At 32.1% G+C, this 21,665-nt stretch overlaps 1 protein-coding gene across 8 annotated transcripts in view; it reads left to right on the top strand.

Moving 5' to 3' along the window:
- The first annotated feature begins 2,469 nt into the window (after positions 1–2,469).
- The window catches only part of LOC126776498 (glutamate-gated chloride channel), a 31,449-nt gene continuing 12,253 nt past the window's right edge, over positions 2,470–21,665 (top strand). For 2 of the 8 annotated variants that reach the window (XM_050499072.1, XM_050499067.1), the window contains exons 1-4: positions 5,397–5,598; positions 10,079–10,153; positions 12,945–13,057; positions 19,998–20,068. In XM_050499072.1, coding sequence (XP_050355029.1) covers positions 10,086–10,153; positions 12,945–13,057; positions 19,998–20,068 — 252 coding nt within the window. In that variant the 5' untranslated portion in view covers positions 5,397–5,598; positions 10,079–10,085. Of the gene's footprint in view, positions 2,610–5,396; positions 5,599–10,078; positions 10,154–12,944; positions 13,058–17,455; positions 17,525–19,295; positions 19,364–19,997; positions 20,069–21,665 lie in introns of those variants that run through there. The other 6 variants (XM_050499073.1, XM_050499069.1, XM_050499074.1 and 3 more) reach the window with 4 other exon arrangements.

Genomic DNA, 21,665 nt, shown 5'->3' with positions numbered 1-21,665 from the left:
TGTCGAAGGCCCTAGATCCCGCGGCAGGCTCAAAAAGCGCTGGCTCGATGTTGTGAGGGACGATATGAAAGACCACGATCTCACTAAGGAGGACGCTTTAGATCGGGCAAAGTGGAGGCGTAGAAGCAGGAAAGCGGACCCTGGCGTTACTAGGCCGGGAAAACGCTAGGCAGAAGAAGAAGAAGAAGATTATATAATATTTCTATTGCATACAGATAATGAATAAGGAAAATATAAAGGAATGTTAACATGAAATATTTAAAGGAGGCAAAGGGTTGTCTTATAATATTTTTCTTTTAATAATAATCTATTAATTGACCATCCCTTAACCAAACACAATCCTTTAACCGAATGTAGAAGAAAAATTAAATAGACTAAGTCTTTTCTATTTACACGTATAATTTATATGTTGTATTTGCGGCCTCCGTATAACCACGTAAAGGACTGGGCGTGTTTCCACGTCAGAAAATCCGGCGTCCATTACAAACAAAATAATTTCTGAACGGATTTCTGAAACTTCACTTTAAATGTTTACAAAATAAAAATGTAAAATATAAGCTTTTTATTTCAAATAATGAAAATAACTTCTAAAATAATTCAAATATTCTCTCCCACACATTTTCCTCAAAAGGAGAGTCGGCATTAGGCCTAAGATAATTTTCATCGAGAAATTATAATATTATGTTGATTTTATATAAACACACAGGATATATAAACAAATTTGTTATTCCGATAAAGTTGAAATTGTATATAGTTGCTATTATCTCTTACAGAAAATGTTGACTCTTCCTGGTAAACTATAGCCAATCTGGTAAAAGCCTCAGAGCGTATTTACCTAAGTCCTCTGGCTCGGGCAGTTTTAGAGGTAGCGTTGTAATAATAACATACCCAAAGATGATCGTCTTACAATCGTATAATCAGTGTTGTGTGAAGGTCACTAGATTTGTCATGTACTATTAAGGTGGTTGAGTTATAGTCAAACTCCTTTATATAAAATGATTTTTAGTCACCTTTGAAACTTTTTTTGAATTTAATTTGAATATAAAAAAGATAAAAGATTTAAAAATGGAAAAAAGTATGACACAGAAAAGTATTTTTATTTTTTTATGATTAAATGAAGAATATCTTATGAACGAACAATATTTTATATAGTATAGAACTTGAGATTTTTATTAACATCATTAATTTGCTCATAAATATCTTTTCTGGTCTTTTGATGTATATAGTAGTATACTATTGTAAATTCAATAATCAAGATTAAATTTAAAAAAAAAATCAAATATTGCATGTTCGAACACTTCCTTCATCTTATTTTCTTTTTTTTAATTTATAACTCAAAAGCTAGTCGATACTAAGCAAAAAAAAATGTTAATAAAAAGAGAAGGTAACTCGGTTTTAATGGTGGTAGGGCTTTGTGCAAGTTCGTCTGGGTAGGTACCACCCACTTATAAGATATTCTATAGTAAAACAGCAGTACTTGGTATAGTTGCGTTCTGGTTTAAAGGGTGAGTGAGCCAGTGCATTTACAGCCACAAGGGACATAATATTTTAGTTCCCAAGGTTGGTGATGAATTAGCGATGTAAGCGATGGTTAACATTTCTTACAATGCAAATGTCTATGGGCGTTGGTGACCACTTACTATCAGGTGGCTCATATGCTCCTCCTACCTGTACTATAAAAAATAAATTGAATTGTTTTGTCTTTTCCTCTTTATATATAGACCAGTTTCGGCGCGTTTTGGGGTGGGGGTGTCTTTACGTTTTCTTAGTCGTTTTCTGTACCCCTGAGAACGTGTATCGAATTTTTTTGATGATCGGTTGAGTAGATAGGGCGTGAAGGTGTTCCAATAAAGAAACATCCTACACGGGTTAGGCTATTATTAATAAAAAGATACATCGATTTTCCAGTTACTATGGACACTTTTCCGATAGATCTATTGTTCAGGTGTGACGTTGTTTCTGGAAAGGTGAATAGTTAAGTGTGAGTTGCTTACGTCCTACGGTTATATTGGTGAGCGCCCGGATGGAAGCACCCCCCTCGCGTATGACGCACGGCCATTGTATAAAATTTATTACAACATGTACATTACTGTTTTTATATATTATACATAAGATACATCTATTGTGTTTTTTACATATATACGCAATTTTGAGTCTAATTCTGAAACTGCTAAGAGTCAATTTATCCTGGAAAATATTTCGTTAGGGATAGTCTGAAGTCGTATTCAAAGTATTGTGTGTGAGCTCATAAATAAAAACATTATAATATGAATTAATAATGTTTTAAAAATGTTGTTTTTGTTATTATATAAAAGATGCGAATAATTATTTTGTCCGCAACACCCTCGTTAGCCAGGTAATGAACAGGTTGCAAGTTACAACGCTCACCTCCCCCGTCTGGTCCGGAGGCTGCGCGCTACCCTGATCGATATAGATGTACTGCACCGCCCATCCCGGGCCAGTCTGCGCCCGGACGCCGCCGCAAGCCTTTTTGAGAGCGTTTTTTTATTATTTTTTAACATTTAGCAGTGGTCTTTTAAACCATTTTCTAGAGTCCCTTTTCAAAAGTGCGCGCTCCGGAGTTTTCTGGAGATGGGACGTAGTTAAAGGTAAGTATTATTTTTTATTGTCTGAAAAACTCCACCACAATTCACCACCAGTTTCAATTGTTTTTCTCATCTCAGATAAAAATCGGTATTTAATCTTTTTTCTGAAAAATTAATTAATTCAGTCAACAGAGTTGTCATTTTCGCTAATAAAACGTAGAATTTTTAAATATATTTTTCGTTGTCATTAAAATATCTTAAGATATTTCTGTCATTGTTAAGCTAAAAGGTTAAAGTATAATATTTAGTTAAATACCAATCGATAGTAAAAGTATTTTTTTCCATTTAATCCAAAAAAGAAAAAAAATTGTGACGTCAGGTACAGCGCCATCTATTGGTGGAAAATATTGGCGACCTCGCCCATATTTTTTCTTAAATACAATGTTATAATGACAAAATAATTTACAATAGAAATTAAGCATCGTGTCGTATTTTATATTTACGGTTCCAAATCTAATTTCTAATCGGAGACAATTTATATCACGCCCAATATATCGATCTGACGCCATTATTAATTCAGACATATTTGACAGATTTCTCAAATAGCGGCCATATTTGTAATGGCGGTCAAGAAGTTTTCAATATATTAATGATTTTATCTTTGTTAAATTTTTATTCATGTTACTTTTCTACGTATTTAATTTAAGAATAAGAACTTTTTTTTAATCGACTGCATTGCGATATATTTTTTAATTTTTATTTGTAATTATCGATCCTCTGTTGGTATATCTATATGGCTGTATTGAAAAGTGTAAATCATTTAATCTACGAACAACAACTTGACTGAGCCTTGGGCGCTGTCTACCCCGTTGTTAGGAATCAATGCTCCTTATCTCCAAATGGCATTCAAATGTTTAAATAGTGTAAACAGCCTAAAGATAGTAATAGCTTCTTAGAAGATGCTTAAGTTTTAGTTTCGATACTTACATTTGAAGTAGTCCCGTAGCAGCAGCTCGATTTGAGCTAGGTAGTTATATCGCGACTAATTATCGATGACTTCAAATTGTGATTCCTTTGTTCCCTAAAAAAATATGTTTCGTCCACGTGTTATGTCTTATTGTTAAAAAAAAAAAAAATTGGTACTAAACTATAGATACAATATAATAATAAATGGACGCAAGTCCTATTTATCTTTAAAGTACTTATTAAGTAATATTTCATGTATATTTAAATATTTAACCTCAATTACTAAATCATTACGAGTATATTTAGCATAAAATTTATGGTACGTGTAGCGTGGCGTTTATCAGATTTGAACTTGTATTGTACTTTTTTCAGTTGCGTGGCACGGTATGGTACAAAAAAGTTGGTCACATTAAAACTTATAATTATATAATATATTTTTAATTAATTTATCTCGTTGGATATTCCGAACGTTCATTAATCTTCGTCAATAATTTATTATCGATTTATCAAAAGGGATTTTTCAATCGGTTTTTTTTTTATAATTAGGCGAGGCGTAAATGACTTATAACTTAGCCAAGGTCTCTTTTCTTTTGGGGGTGGCTTAGAGCCTATTCAATCACGCTGCTCCTATGCAGGTGGGTGGTTAATCTATATGCTCCATTCACTAGGAAATTATGGTTTATTACTTATACACGGTATACAGTTAATATCACATTCTGAATATTCATGATCAAATTGTTTCAAGGAAATGATTTTTTAAATCTTTTATAATTATTATTTACATATTGTCTCATGTTTTGGCCAGGGTAACTGTTGAATGAGCCAAAATTATTTTGTTTATCACTACATACATATTATAAAATAAAGTCCCCCGCCGTGTCTGTCTGTCTGCGAAACTTGGACGGGTAGCTAGTTCCAGATAAATTGAATTAATATTTTCCTTGCTAATATTGTCCGATGGATGCGATTAGCACATGACCGGGTGAATTGGCGCGCCCGTGAGGAGGCATATATCCAGCAATGGATTAATGTGAGCTGAATATTAATTGCTAATATTATCTGAGGCGTATCTTTGAAGCTATATTAGGCAAAATCCAGGAAGTAAATGATTTACTATTCTATACTATAGTGTATAAGCAAGTGTGCGTGCAAACACAGATTTTCCACTAATAACTTCATGAGATGTGCTCCGGGCTACTCCTGTTATTTCTTGACAGAAAAACCCAATAACTTTAACCGGTCCGACATCGATCATGATCATGGTTTCATGATTATGGATCAGTATCCCCATTCATATCATCATACCACATATGAATATTATGTTTTTAATTATATGATACTTACATTTAATTATATTGTATACAATTCATATGTGAAATAATTAAAAAGAGTAATTATTGAGTTTTGAGCCGTTCCTTCTCGGTAGTGTTAACATTCCGAACCAGTGGTGGATTTTTATTTCAATTAATCTTATAAAATTTAAAAGTACTTCATAAGAGTACTCGAAAAATAATTTATAATAATATTTGATCTCGTATAGAGATTTTAAAAAAAAAGTATAAAAGCAACTCCCTATTAGTTTTTTGTCGTAATTGATTAATTAATGAATAAATATTTAAACCAAATATTTCGCTTAATTGTCACGTCATATCATTTCATGTTAGCACGGATTAACCTGTTAAATTTAATAGAGCCCATCAAAAAACCTCGAAAGACGCAAATTGACCTGTCATCGTGACATTTACATGTTTTGTTATAGTTCAAAGGCTATACACATACAGCCACGGGCCACGGATTCTGCGCAGATGCACTACATCTAGGTCTCTGCTAGCTGATTATGTTTAACAGATTACGGTTACACAGACAGTTAGTAACGAGCTTTCTTCATGGACGGACGTGAACAATATTTATAAAATTAGTGGGATATTAACATGAAAATTATTAGACACTTTATTAAGTATTATAATTAAATAGTGTGACATTTAGAAGTGCAGTTGGCAAACGCGCACTGTGGTTATTTATAAAGACACTTACTTTGTGTTTTGAAAATACGCGCGTGCATTCCTGGTGAAAGATTCGAATAGAGGTATTATAAAAAATTAAAAATTAATATTCTAATTAATTCTAACGAAGTATTTTTTTAATATATTTATAGATATAATTATTTTTTTATGATTTACATAAAGAAGATGAATGAATAAATTACATTACATTACACTGCATAGTTAAGTAAAAAAATTATATTTGAATACAAGGAAAGAGATAGCTATGTTCTAATTACAGCTATTTTTATTCAGCTTACCTTTTTTGCGTGTTCCGGTAACTTTTCAGAATAATTGGCGATTTTCCAATATCAATCTGATGATAGTTGTTAATTTTGCTGTCACTTTTTACAATGGGAAAATTTGACAGATTACGATTTTTTAATGATTTTTTAAATATTCTGTTAATGTTGATTTATTTTAGACTTCTTTAAAATACAAGTGTAACATTTTTCACGTCTGACACAATACGTAAACAACTCGATTTATGTTAGTATCTTGTTTAATCTGTGGTATATTTTAGCAGACTTAAATCACTATTTATTATATTGTAAAAATATTAATGTTGACACATTTTTTTTTAATCGAAAATAAAAAATAAGCTTAATCTTTATAAACCGTATTAAGAATTTGAAAAAGTCTATAGTAATTTAAATTAAAACTTGATTGAGGAATAATTAAATTTTTTTTTTAATTATTTCTCAATCAAGTTTTAATGAGTTGTTGTTTTACATGCTTAATTTAAATCAAAGGTACCGTCTCGTTATATTAAATAATTCTATAATTGTCTAAAAATTGCATTAAGATTCTGTCATTTTCAGGTATAAATTCAAAATATACGGCCGCCCTAAAAATAGAGGCTTAGTGTGGGAGCCACAAATTTCACAATTGAATGTTTTAATAAAAAAAATCGTAGGTGAAGAAAAATACATATTCTTTGGAATTTTGTTTAAATAGTTGGAAATTTAAAAACAATGTTGGTTAAGCTTGACGACTGAAAAGTTTGTTTATAATTTTGTTTGAATAAAAATATTTTGATGCCATTTGATTGAATTGATCGCCAAGAAAAATTAATAATTTCCCAAGAACGAAAATAAATTTCCATTATTTTTCATCTTTATTAATAAATGTATGAGAGTTTTCTTGAAATAATTCCAGACATCAATCGTTACATATTTATTCATAAAAAACTTTTTCAATCTAGAAAATGACAACAAACAAACAAAATAAAGAAGACAAAAAAATATTACAAAGGTAGGCCGCAAATTCATTTAGGCAACCTTGCTGCCTGTCTGGGTAAGTGTCACCCATTTATCACATAATCTGCCGTCAAATTGCAATACTTACATTTGTTGTGTTCCAGTTCGAAGGGTGAGTGAGCCACAAGGGACATAACGTCTTAGTTCCCAAGGTTAGTGGCGTGTTGAGAGGTGGTTATTTCTAAATGTGGCCCGTGTTAGCCACTTGCTACCTTTTAGAAATATAAAAAAATAAACTTAGTCAATCTCAAGATCATAACAACTACTATGGAGAGTGATTTAGATCTTTTGCCCCAGCATTGAGACTGAAATCATTAGATTTTGAATTTAATTTAACAGACAAACACAAAATTGTTGTTGTTTCCTATTTCTCTTATGTTATTTACATGGTGGATAGTATTAAATAAATAAATTAATTAATGTAACGCTAGAGTTGTAACGTAGATTGTTATATTTATCGATTGTCGATAGCGGCACAAACTTCGTTAGTGTCGTACGCCATTTCCCTCACACTAATTTATTTACATCCGCCCTTTTCAAAATGGCGGTCGGGAGCTGATACAATTTTCGCTGGAAACTTATTTAGAGAGGGAGCGTCGAATGTAAATATATTTTAGCTGCGGATGTTATTTTGGGTAAAATTGCTTTAGTCTGTGATTTTAGTTACCTTTTTAACAGGTTTTTATTATCTGTTACTTCATTGTATGTGAGCAACGTAAACTTACAATTAACTGTACCTTGCCAAAAATAAAATAATTTTAATCTAACCACTCCGGATTAAAAGGAAAGGGTTCTTAAATGTGAAAGTGCCTAGTGGCCTTGGATCCTCCTTGGGCATCTAAATCCGGTCTTGTCCATTGCGGATATTTACGCATACTCTATTAAGAAAACAAAATAATAATTTTGAAAACCCTGAGGAATTAAAAATACTTACAAAAAACTATTGTTAAATGTAGTTTTTTATAAGTATTTTTAATTCCTCAGGGTTTTCAAAAAAACACGTATAATAAAGAACATATATATATATATATATATATATATATATATATATACGTGACATTGGTAGAACATTTTATGCAATGTACGATATTCATAAAAAAGTTGCACAAAAAATGCCTACCGTTCTGAATTTCACACTTACATTTCACACGTATTTCAAATTAAATAGCTTAATAACACCTTCGTAGCAGAGCTTTTAACAATCCTTTGTAGAAAGTCAGTTGGAATTGTTCTCAGTATAATTACAGTGTTCATATACTACGAAGCATTTGATGAAGACGGAACTATGATTGAAGTTATGCAATTAAATTTAACAATTTATTCATAATGAGTGTGAAGTCATTAGCAAACTCGAGTAGTGTAAGGTAACAGTGCCACTGCTGGCCTAAGTCCTCTGCCTTTGAAGAGAAGTTTTGGAGCATATTCCACCACTCTGCTCCAATGCGGGTTAGTGCAAATAAATCCTTGCGATATTTTCCTTCACAACCGAACATGAGATGGATTTTTAACACAATTTAAGCACATGAAGATTTAAGATTGACGTCTTCTAGCTACTGGACCATAGCGGCTCTCAATAAGAATATAAAATAGGATCTTTAGTATGATTTTCATATCGCTACGCGGTGATATCTTTTTTTGTTAAATATGCAAACAATATAACTGTTAGGTTGTATGCTAACAATAAAATTAGTAGTATCGGATTTGCCCGAAAATCACTTAAATTTTGCAACAAATTCGATAAATTTCTTTGATCACTTTATACGATATACGACATAACAATATACGATACAATTAACACGAAACGATACGACACGATACGACACGACACGATACGACACGACACGTTACGACACGACACGACACGATACGACACGACACGTTACGACACGACACGACACGACACAACACGATACGACACGACACGACACGATATGATACGATACCAAATGAATATCCGTAGCAATTTAAAATTTATGTAGGCCAAGGCGCGACCATTATCTATTTAATTATTTAGCTTAAAAATTATTATGATTTTAATTGCTATTTAATAACGAAGGACGATATCGTTTTAATTATCTTGGTGCACATAAAGTTGCATGTTGGCTCATTATGCTCGTATGACAGAAAACTAAAATTCTATAAGCACGCAAACTTGCGACATAGATACTATGTATACTATTTTGAAAATATTTTATTGAATGCCTTTTAAAACTAAATTTAAAAAAAACATACGTAAATTATTTATTTTTAATTATGAGTTTATTTGCCGCCAGCTAGGCGTTATTAAAATTAGGATAATCATTTTCATTAAGTACTAGTTTTCGCCCGCGGCTTTGCCCGCGTGTTAAGGTGTTAGCTATACAAATAATATGTCCTTCCTTGGGGTTCAAGCTTGTTTCATACCGAATTTCATCAAAATCGGTGCAGTGGTTTAGCCATGAAAGCGAAATTTCTTGATGATCAGTTGAGTAATTATTTTTTTTTGCGAAAGTTTTTATTTTTTTAATTTTTCTATATTATCTTTATATATATAACCATTTCACTTCCCTCGTGTAGGTATATATATTAGGTACAAGACGATACAATCTAAAGCGTTGTCGCCATTAAACATAAAAAATGAAGCAATTAATATATTCAAACAGAAGTTTATTGTTTTGCAACACGCTTAAATATTGAGTTTTTATATTAGCATTGTAAAAAATGTAAACCGTGACGGTTTACATCGCCAATGCGCCACCAATTTTGGAAACTAAGATGTTGTCTCTTGTGCCTGTAATTGTACTGGCTCACTCACCCTTCAAACCGAAACACAACAACACCAAATGCTACTTTTTTGAGGCAGAATATCCTCTGAGTAGGTGGCACCTACTCAGAGGAGCTTGCATAAAGCCCTATCACCGGTAAAATCTGTATCAGATCTGTGCCGAAGACGGCCATTGCGGCCTGTCTGGGCGTATTAGCATCTAGTTATCATATTATCTACCGCCACACAGCAATACTTAGTATTGTCGTGTTGCGGTTGGAAGGGCGAATGAGCCAGTGTAACTACAGACACCAGGGATAATTTAGTTCCCAAGGTTGGTGTTGCATTGGTGAAGTGGTATAGTTACTATTTCTCACAGAGCTTATGTTTATAAGCAGTGGTGATCATTTACCATCAGGTGGTCCATTTGTGAGCCTGCCTTCCAATAATAATATATCAAATGATTAAAGCAAACAAAGAGGGTAGTTTTTAAAAGTTTCTAATTTTTTGTCTCTTTTACAGACGGAGGATGGACGTCACTCGACCATCATGCGCCCTCCTTGTTCTACTAGTGCTATACATTTTAAACCTCGCAACGTAAGTAAACACTATATTTATACATTAAGTTTATTGTAAGAGCTCAGAGGAGCTCGCTCATCAAAGTTCATCTTGGCGCTCCACCACCTACAAGAACATCAAGACGTTTGAGTACCCCCTCCAGGCACTAGACGAAAAGCGCCAGTTAAGAAAAGAGAAACCTAAACCCTCCTACAAATACACATACACATATTATATACACATACTCCGACACATATACTCGGCGCGCGAACTGTTCTGTAACACATGTCGAAGGGTTTTTAAAACCAAAGTTGGTCTAGCGAGCCACATTAGGGCTCATGTTACAAAATAATAATTAATTTCTAGGGCCACCGCCATCGAAATCGATGAGGGGGCTATACTATATATATATATATATATATTGTAAGAGAGATATTTAGATTGTATGTGTGCGAGAGAGACAGATTTATGTACATAATTGTAAGCATATAAAAAAACAAGCAGTTACAAACACAGTAAAACATATACACATCGTCGTTAATCCCGGCCGCTGAATTTTAACATCGGACATCGAGTCAGGATTATATTACTCTAATTCCACAGAGCGCGATTTTTCTGGTATATTCTGCCTGAAAATATTTTGGATAAACGTGACTGTTTTGCCTCCGTGAGTCGTTGCCTGATGTAAATAGCCTGTAACCTTTCTGAATAAATAAGCTATCTAACGCTTAAAGGCTTATCAAATCTGACTCTTATATCCTGAGATTAGCGTTTTATAGTATAGATTAGCTGATGAGATTATTTTCCCATGAATACAATTAAATATTTCCGTAACATTTAATATTTGTCTAAATGTAATATTTAATATAGAATCGTTTCGTTTGCAATTCGTGGAAACGATTATTCAAGCGTGTCACAGAACTATGCGAATGAACTTAATCTGCGTAGTGGACTCAACACCATGATATATGATAGTAGTTTCATAAATGTCTATAAAATAAATCATCTTTACTATCTGTGGCTTTTAATAGCTCGCAAAATTATACTACAGAGAAAATAAAAGAAATGTTTATTCTTAACAGTTTTCATTACATTGTACATGGGAATGGTGTTTTCTGCCAATGTCTATAAGCGGTGGTGACCACTTACCATCAGATACCTATACTTATTTCATAAAAGAAATAATATTAAGTAACGTGCAATGGTAACCTGTGATAGCGACTGACAATGACAAAATACGAAAAATACTTGCAATGTACAAGGCAAAATCATATATTACTTTTTTTAAATTCCATACTATTTTTTTTTGTTATTTGATCATCAACTGTCTGTTATTAAGTGCATTTATTTCAAAGCCCACAGGCGTATTATATCTAAGTCTTGAGTTAAACAATAGCTAAATATAAATACAGACGAGGATAGTATAGCAACAGGAATTCGAACTATTTACGAGTTACAAGGTTAGTACGATATCGCTCCAACTATTTGGTATTATGCGCGCATTCAATTGAATAATATATTTTTTAAAGTTGAGTTTTTATTAGCACATTACAAGTACCACTTCATGTGTGGTCTTCATGTGTAGACTTCACGTTGATCGATATTTTCATATCTAGAAATATTTACAAATGCTGTAAATAAATAAATTTTTTACCACCGTTAAACAATTAAGTCAAACATTAACTTAAATAAACCATTTTTTTAATTTAATCTTTATTTAATTCATTTAGTAAATATAATAAAAACAAGGGTATATTAATAAAGGTTGTATTTCCACCAGTATTAAAAGTGTGTGCAAATTCGAAATTGAGCGACAGTTCTAATAATTTTAAAAGGTCGACGTACGTCCGATCCAATTCCGATCCAACATCGACCAAACTTCAACTGAATCGTGATGTCACTAGAGTAAGAAGACGTTTAGACGGAAACGATTACGTTTCGATTCGATTGCGATAAAGTGATAATTTGTTAGTAGAGTTGTAGAAAATCCACGTAATAAAAATAGAAATTGAATAAAAGCTTGCAGAAAAAAACCAGCTGATTTAAAAAAATGTATTACACAAAATTCTTTATAACGTGTTAGCTTACCATGTTCTAATAAAGTAATCTTTTGATGTTAAAAATAACTGACGGGACAGACAACTGAAAACGAAGCTGTCAGACTGTTGAAATGTTGACATTGTTCCCAATTATTACGAATTTAGAAATCATAGAGAACTGTTTTTATAGGATTATTTATGGTTTGGGATCTGAGAATAGATTTTTTTTTCTATTTAAAGATAGAACATTGTTCTCAATTATATATGTATTTAGAAATCAGAAACAAAAAAAATTAGGATTATTTATGGCTTAAGAACTGAGAAAGGGATTTTTTCTATTTAGAGATAGAAGGGAAACGTGCAAATATTCTAGCTAAAGGTAGAGGTCGATCCATAGACATTGTTACAGAAATATATTAACCATTTCTAAGACGTGGTCATGGGATCTAAGATGTAATATATTTGGTGTTTATAATGACATTGTCTTCCTTGCTTGCACAGAGACCAACCCAGTAGCATAGCTAGGCGGACACTGGTTTCTGTGCAGCGTTACATTGATTGGTACTTATCTGGTCAGGTTGTTGGATGATATTTTTACCCCTTATAATATAAAATATCATAATAATGAAGTTGAATTATGCCAACTTACGTATATTTTTTTAAAAGCTACGACCATTATGTACAAACACTTTGGTAATATATTATGATCTAGTTTATATTAAATATTGTCAATATGTATTAACCAGATTAGTATTAAAATTAACGATAATTATTTCATTTCATATGCTCAGATGTATGAATGCGAAGATAAACTTCAGGGAGAAAGAGAAACAGATCCTGGACCAGATCCTTGGTCCAGGACGTTACGACGCCCGCATCAGACCCTCCGGAATCAATGGAACTGGTAAGTAAATCGTCTACGTTTTTATTAAAAATAGATCTGTCAATTATATGTATATGAATATGCTCTTGACAAAATGCAAAATGTCTTCATTAAGTATGAAATATTTATAAATGAAGCACACCGCTGCTTCGCACATCATCAGTATTTATTAAAACAACATTATCATTGTGTGCAGCAGCTGAAGTGATTTTACGTAAGGGTTACCGTCGATTGATAATTCATAATATGTTACATTTTAATAAAAATGTTATCAACAATAGTGATAAGAAATAAAGGTGATATAAAATTGGTCCTTGTTGAGCACCGGCTTATTCAGCAATTGTTTTTATATATTATTTCGAGGATTTTAAATTGATATTTTATTTTTTATTTTGTGTTGTAACATTTATTAGAAGGATACTTTGAATATAACAGTAACAGCCTGTCAATGTCCCACTGCTGGGCTAAGGCCTCCTCTCCCTTTTGAGGAGAAGGTTTGGAGCTTATTCCACCAAGCTGCTCCAATGCGGGTTGGTAGAATACACATGTGGCAGGATTTCAATGAAAATAGACACATGCAGGTTTCCTCACGATGTTTTCCTTCACCGTCAAGCACGAGACCAATTATAAACACAAATTAAGCACATGAAAATTCAGTGGTGCTTGCCCGGGTTTGAACCCACGATCATCGGTTAAGATTCACGCGTTCGAACCACTGGGCCATTCGGCTTGAATATAAACCACAGGCATTATTAGATGTGATCAGCGAGGATCCTTCTAAAACGACTATCATTACAGTTGAGTGAAAAATTGTTCATTGAATAGTGGAAGTGTTATTTAGTAATCTTATACGCCCACAGATTATAATATCTGAATAGATCGAGTCATTAATTGAAGAGATAACCGTCTATTCCAAAATAAAACAAGTCGTAACCTAGACACGTGTATTAGATAAAATGAAAAAAATGCCGCAAATAAATTAAATTGTTTAATAATGTTGTAATAATAAAATAATGTATTAAATTAACTTACTATCGTTACCTTGCCATTTCGAATTAGGTCTGATTACTAATATAAAAATTAACGAATTAATAATAGCAGTTGTAATCGTAAGAAAAAAGAAATCTTAATTTAATTATTCCGTTTATAAACGAAACAACTTATAACGTTGTAATTTGAATTTGATTAAAATATATTCTTATAAATGTAAATCAATATAATAATGATTGAATTGGAACAAACACTTCAGATCTTGTGCTTTTTTTTTAATAAAACTTAGGAGGACCAATGACGATGTCTACTATACCAAGCGTCATCCATGTATCATTTATAAAGTAATTTATTTCGTCAGTACATAATAATTAATTCTGAATGTATTTATATAACATGCACATTTTGCATATGGTTTTTGGTAACATCGTATTTATAGAATATTTGTAAGAGTTTTGTTTAAGATAAACTATATTACATATATGTATATAAATTACGTTAACATTCTAACGATTCTTACCTTCTTTCTGTTCCTATTCATACTTCTGGTTTTGTTTCTAATTCTTATTCCGTTCAAGCTGTCCGATCATGGAACAAAGTATCCGAACATATTAGAAAAGCTACCTCTAAATTTTTAAGGCTCGTTCGTCTACGTGAGCATATTTTGTCAGAAATTTCTATAATACACTATTACTCATATGCTTATACTATATATAACTCTGTATGTATTTTGTAGATATTATATGTATGTATGTATGTATATTTTTGTGTACTGTCGATTACTAATTACCGCATTCACGGATTTCTGCTTAGCCTAAAGGTTGATTGGCAGAGAATGCCTTCAGGTATTAAGTCCGCCTTTTGTTCCTACTACATATTGTGGTGGTCAAAAAAGTTTTTAAATAAATATAATATAACATTATAAAACATGTGTGCCCAAATTTATTTTTAATGCTTGAAAACTGTAATACATGCATAATGTTGAGGATTTACATAAATATATACAAGTCTACTACATTAAATCTAGCTACTATTCTAATCATGTTGCTTTAGAATGATGGCAAGAATGCCAGCAGTATTTCTCCGTTAAATAAAAATTCCAATCTTCCGGGCGCAAAATAAATCGTCCATCCTGACATCAGTGGCGGCAATAAAGTGTGATGTTTTAGAAGTATTCACTATTATTTGAAAAAAAATTATTTTATTTTATTACACAAATATAAAAAGCGAAAGTATCAAGAGTATATGCATTGGTCTAAGATTTAGATTATTATCTATCGCCTGAGTTATCCGAAAGCGGATTTAGTTGTAGCGACGACAATTTTCGCACTGACATTAAGTCTTATGAATATTCATAACTTTTACTACAAAAAAATGTGGAGTGCAGAACTTTCGACATAAAATATTTTCATTATCCGATACAAATAGTATTAGTAGCTTATTTAAATTATTTTTAAATCAATGATAAATAAATAATTATTATAGTGTCGTCTAATTAAAATAATGATTTAAAAGGAAATTCAAAATGAACAAAATACGTCCAAATTCGTTGTCAGGTCAGGTCATTGAAAAGTCACACTGTGCACCTTCTCGCTTCTACACCTTCGATGGTACTGTCGTTAGAATTACGTTATTATAAAGTCAATACAATTACAAGTATGTCAAAATCTACTTCTTTACATAAAAAAGTTTCTTAAGTATGAAACTAATATGAAATATGAAAATATAATATTAATATGAAACTGAATTGCTTTTGTAATATTATTAATTAATTATACTTCAAGTGCTCTAGGTATCAAAAAAATATTAGATATAAAACCGTTTTATCGCTTAGGTATAGTGAAAAGTGATTTTGCAATACTAATTTGACATCAAAATGTAACGTTTGTCAGTTTAAGAACAAAGAGAACTTTATATCGAGATAGGCTTAGGGTGAGGCGAGTTATGTGTTATCTGAATATGGCCACATGTTCTTTTGCATTTTATACTAAAAAAAAATATTTAAACCTCAATAGGCTTACGGGCCGCCTAGTGATGTAGCTACTGTGAGTTTGAACCTCCAGTAACAGCCTGTTAATGTCCCACTGCTGGGCTAAGGCCTCCTCTCCCTTTTGAGGAGAAGGTTTGGAGCTTATTCCACCACGCTGCTCCAATGCGGATTGGTAGAATACATATGTGGCAGAATTTCAATGAAATTAGACACATGCAGGTTTCCTCATGATGTTTTCCTTCACCGTCAAGCACGAGACCAATTATAAACACAAATTAAGCACATGAAAATTCAGTGGTGCTTGCCCGGGTTTGAACCCACGATCATCGGTTAAGATTCACGCATTCTAACCACTTTGTAATTTGAACCTCCACTAATAGTAAACAGAGGCAATGTTTACTATTAGTGGAAGTTCAAACCTAGTTGGTTTAGTGGCTACATGTAAGGCCGCAGACCAGGATTTGCTGGGTTCAAATCCCAGGTCGGACCATAAAAAGTTCTTAAGTTTTTCTGTAGAAAATTCTCAAAGCAGCCCGGAGTCTGGAATATGGAAGTGTGTACACTCCCGCGCCTCGGAAAGCACGTAAAGTCGTTGGTCCTGCGCCTGACCTGTCCCTTTGGATTATGAGAGTTAGGGAATAGAGAGTGCACCTGTGTTTGCGAACACCCTTGTGCACCCTTGTGCCATTCATATCATAAAACTTTATATAATTGGAAAAGTAAATAAGAGTATCAGTAGTTCATTAAAAAGTTGGTTATCTTTCGTTTTTCCACTCCTGAATTCTATCTCTAATTATGTACAATTTCATATTATTTCCAAAGAATTACTACTATATAGGTTTTGTGTATTGTCATGTTTATGTGATATTTATTATAGAAATTTAAATGACGTGAATGATCCCAAATATGTTCTGATCAGTCTGCCCACGTGATTTTAGGATAATGTACCAAATTTGTGTTATTGCAAAAGTAACATACCAGCAATTAGTATTAAATCCTTTAAGGCTATTCTGTAAGAACAAACTCGAAACTCAAGGCAGAAAACGATTGAAATGTCAGATAGTGACATGCGTCATTGGCGATAATAATAATAAAATTTAAGGAATAAATAAAAATAGTACATCAAGATAAGTCGGTTGTCAACATTTCACAAGTGAGTAATGAAGTGAGTTCTTACAGAATAGCACTGCAGCTTCTGGTTAAATGTTTGTTGATTTTTCGTAATTATCAAAGTAAACGGACCGGCTGAAAACCAAAGTTAAGACTCAGCTATACTGCCACTCACTTTTGCCATACGACATCATATGTTAAATTTAAATCGTTATTTTTTGTTTAGTTCAAAAAACAAATATTTAAAAAAGTAACCTTTCTTTCAATGTTGTCATATTCATAAATCATATTTAACACTCAAGTCGTAAGACACTATAACATGTTTAACAGATGGACCAGCTATAGTTAATATAAACCTGTTCGTCCGAAGTATTACCACAATAAGCGACATTAAGATGGTTAGTAACTTTCAAGAAATAAAAAATAGTCTTCAACGGTCGTACGCTTTGAATTAAACGTTTGTACGATATCTCATATTACAATATTTTATAAGTATCTATTTATATTTATTGATATAAATTATTTGTTTTTATGGTAACACCGTGATCCTTTTTCAAAAACCTGTCATAGACAATTTTGTGTTAACGATTACTAGATTGAGATATCGGACAATGAAACCGCTTAATCTCTTACCATGGAATAGTTATTAATACTGGTGATTTGAGATAAGACACGTATATATATGTACGTCACAGCAAAAAAAAATATATATACTCAAATTATAAATTAATATTAGACAACGTATTTCACCAATTTATATGCCAATTTTGTTGCAACCGCCTTTTAAAAATCGATTCTTTTCACAATGTTTTTAAAATGACAGTAAATAATTTTTGTTTATCGACATCGACAATTTTTTGCCATATATTTTTTGATTACTAATATTCGTAACTCTATGGTAAGGGAATACCTGTAGGAATCCTGTCGAATCCTATGTCTTTTTTTATTATTCCAATCCAATGCCTGAAAGTGATTCTGAGTGTCTTGTTTGACGACTTCCGAGACATAAGTTCGCGAATATAGAGCGATATTTTTGTATATTCCAGCAGTATCGATGGTTATTTATATTATGTCTGGAAAGTCGTTTATTATGAGTATTTTAATTAAACTCATGTTACGGCCCGGTGGACTGTGAGTTACAGCTAATTAACGCCGCACGAGTGCGGGCGTGGTTCGATCATTTTAATTTTAAAACTTTTTTTATTATTATCTGTTATATAAATATATAGAAATACATTCAATTTAAGCAAATCAATTTATTTCTTAAGCATTTAATTAAAAAATATAACGATATGATTAAGTTAAATCATGTATTTAAATAGTTATAATATAAATAATTTGTCACAAGACTAATACTTGTTTGAATAAACCGTCCATAATGTTAAATTAAAATTATAATATGCATGTTTATGTGATTCTACATATAAATCATCAAAATTGAATATAAATGTATGTTGGTTAAAAGCCTCCTTAAATCGACCGTATTCTAAAAGTTAAAATGGCTGACTGATTACGTCAAGAAAGCTAAAAATTAAATTTAATTTGAATCATCAAATACTCGTATATAGATTAAGTTATTATATTAATTGTTTTTATGTCTAATTTTTTTTTTGTTTATTCTTTATCTATTTTAGACGTAGGAACGTTTATTATTGTTATTACATTAATTTTCATCCTATCAGTTTCGAGTCTAGTCATTACCAACACATGTGTTGCACATTTGACGAGATTAACACAATTTTCTTACATATAATTTAATCAGTAAATTTTATGATATATAACATTCTTTACAAATATGTTTTTTTTTTACGTGAATGATAAAGATTTTAATAATTTATACTTTTAAAATTCCTGGCCTGAACACTAACACAAATTCCTATTAACAAGCCAAACGAGACTTTGTGAGTAAATATTTTGATTTTCTTATAGTTTGGTTTTATTTTCATCGTCATTCCTTGTTTAATAATTACTTCATCGACCTTTGAATATCATTAACATTATAGGTACCGTATAGGACTTGAATATATAAAATTTACAGGGAACAAGGTGAGTAAAATAGCAAAGTGTGTGGTTTTCAGAGTCGGCACCGCGTGACACGAAATGTATGCTCCAATAGGGCTTAGTTATTTTGTAATATAATATCAACCGTATATTTTGCTTGGTACTTAGATGGGCCAGCGGTAGTGAGCGTCAATATATTTGTCCGAAGTATATCAAAAATCGATGACGTCACAATGGTAAGTCAACGACCGACTGGGCCATGCATCTAGATTAAGATAATGTATGAGATTGTTTTTATTCCTTTAAATCGGTTTTTCATTTTCTCTAACAAGTCAAATGAATGGGCAATTCGCTCCTTCTGTTTTGTGGAGAGATTTACCCGATTTAATGTAAAGTTCAGTTTTATATAATATTATTTTTTTTTCTCTTCCTCTCTTTGGTGTTGACGACCAAAATCGTTTTTAGCGCGCGCGTTTTGTTTTATCCCATTATTATATAGCTGCTTTAAGAGTTCCTGCGATCTCGGATCTAATCAATAATTGGAAGGTCGGTTTTCATTTCATTCGATTTGTTTTTATTAGATTTTAAATCGATATTGCAATTGGTTTTATAGTTTTTTTTAGAAAAAAACGATTATTTTATAATTTAATGAGCTGATGCTTCATCGGCTTATCATAATGGAATGGACCGACTTCTGAATTAATCGGATCTGACTAACGTCGGGTCCATCTCATTACATGTTTCAATTAACATTACTTCATTAAATTTCGTCTCCAAATTATCGTTGGGTTTAATATTTGAATGGTTAAAATGTTTTATAAGGGAAAGCGGTTTAAAAATTGTTAAATACGTGTCTTTTTTCTCACAAAGGCGAAGCGCCAACGTTAGTCCGCGTCAACCTGTATCTACGATCCATCAGCAAAATAGATGATTACAAAATGGTGAGTCGTTGCCATGTGCAATTAATCAAACAGCGTCATTGTCGCTTTTATTATAAAATAAAGTTTCCGTTACACACGTGTCGAGTGCTGTAAATATATATGACGTTTCGAAGCTTTGTTTTGTAATGATATTGGCGATAAATAAATGATTATGGCATTAATGCACTGCTCTAAGCGTTTTCAAGCTATCGTGTTCGTGCGTGGGTATGTTTGTGATTCTTATTTTTATTCATTTATTTTGTTCCTTTTTTTCCTTTTATTTAATTCTACAATAATATATGTATATTTTGCACGATGAAAGTGTTTATAATTGTACAAACCAAGATTATTAATCACGGTGCGGTGCTGCGAAAAGGTTACATTAAACCACATACAATAATTATTTTTATAAATGGAAATAACCGAGATTCTTATTATTTTTATTTTAACTTTTTTTATTTTCCAATTGATTTATAATAATAATTATTATTTTGTAAAATCTTATTCTTACTAGAGGGCACGCTCCGGTACACATTGTATAAACACGATGGATACAGTAGTTAGCACAAAATTCAACCGCTTCGGTATTAGCACATTGTTTTAAAATAAAAATCAATTAATTGTAAGATATTAGATTGTAACGAGTAACGATTCGTTTCCGATTAGGACACGGACGACGCGGCCCGCACCTTCAATCATGCATTTCATACTTTTGTTTCGTTTCATTTTTATTCATGCTTCACTTTGCGTTGTCATGTAAATTATTTTTTGGAAAATAATTGAACATAAAAACTATTTTGGTCGTGTACATTGACTGTGAAATAATTGATATTGTCTTGTTCATGTGAATTTGTGTTGTGTAAAGTTATTATTATATCGAGATCAAACGTCGCGTCCGCACTCGGTTCGGTGCTTCTGTTCGGTGGCTGACCACCAGACCGCAATATGTGACCCTCGCCCTGAAGCTAGTAATACCGTACCGTAGCTCTAGTTAACTGATCCTTGAGTCTGCATGAAGGTATATCCAAGCATTCCATCGACGAATGCGAAACGGTGAGTTGGTTTATAAATTGTGCTTGAATTTAAAGGAATGAACGCATGATTCCTTTGAAACATCTATATCGATATAAAATCTTATCAGCACTTTACTATCACTCAACGGTCTATAGTCTCGATTCACATTAATTTGATCGTTTCCGTAGTTATATTTTTGTATAACATTTGCATGATGAATTATACAAATAAACAAATATGAAAATTCGTAAAATCAATTGAATTCGGTTTATATCGATATATTTTATAGAAGTTAGCTTTTGAAAAATAAGTCACCATCATATTATCTTGGAATGGATTTGGAAATTCCAAAGATATTTTACTAACAGCTTTGAAATAGCGGAGAGCCTATTATGTAAACATACACCCATATAAATACCTTCGACCTTCGTCTTCCCTTTCATATCGTAAAAAAAAACTATAAAAGCATTCGATAAATAGAGGATACGTGGCGAGCCCCGTCTGGCGCGTGGCCAATATTTTAAGTAATTCATCGCGATGATTTTGTGGGCATCCATCACTGTCTTCCTCTCTAGATACTTTATCTATACAATTATTATCATTA

The sequence above is a fragment of the Nymphalis io genome, chromosome 20 (genome assembly GCF_905147045.1).
Source record: "Nymphalis io chromosome 20, ilAglIoxx1.1, whole genome shotgun sequence".
NCBI classification, from domain to species: domain Eukaryota; kingdom Metazoa; phylum Arthropoda; class Insecta; order Lepidoptera; family Nymphalidae; genus Nymphalis; species Nymphalis io.
The sequence above is the reverse complement of the archived record's forward strand: the minus strand, read 5'-3'. Positions and strand labels throughout refer to the sequence as shown.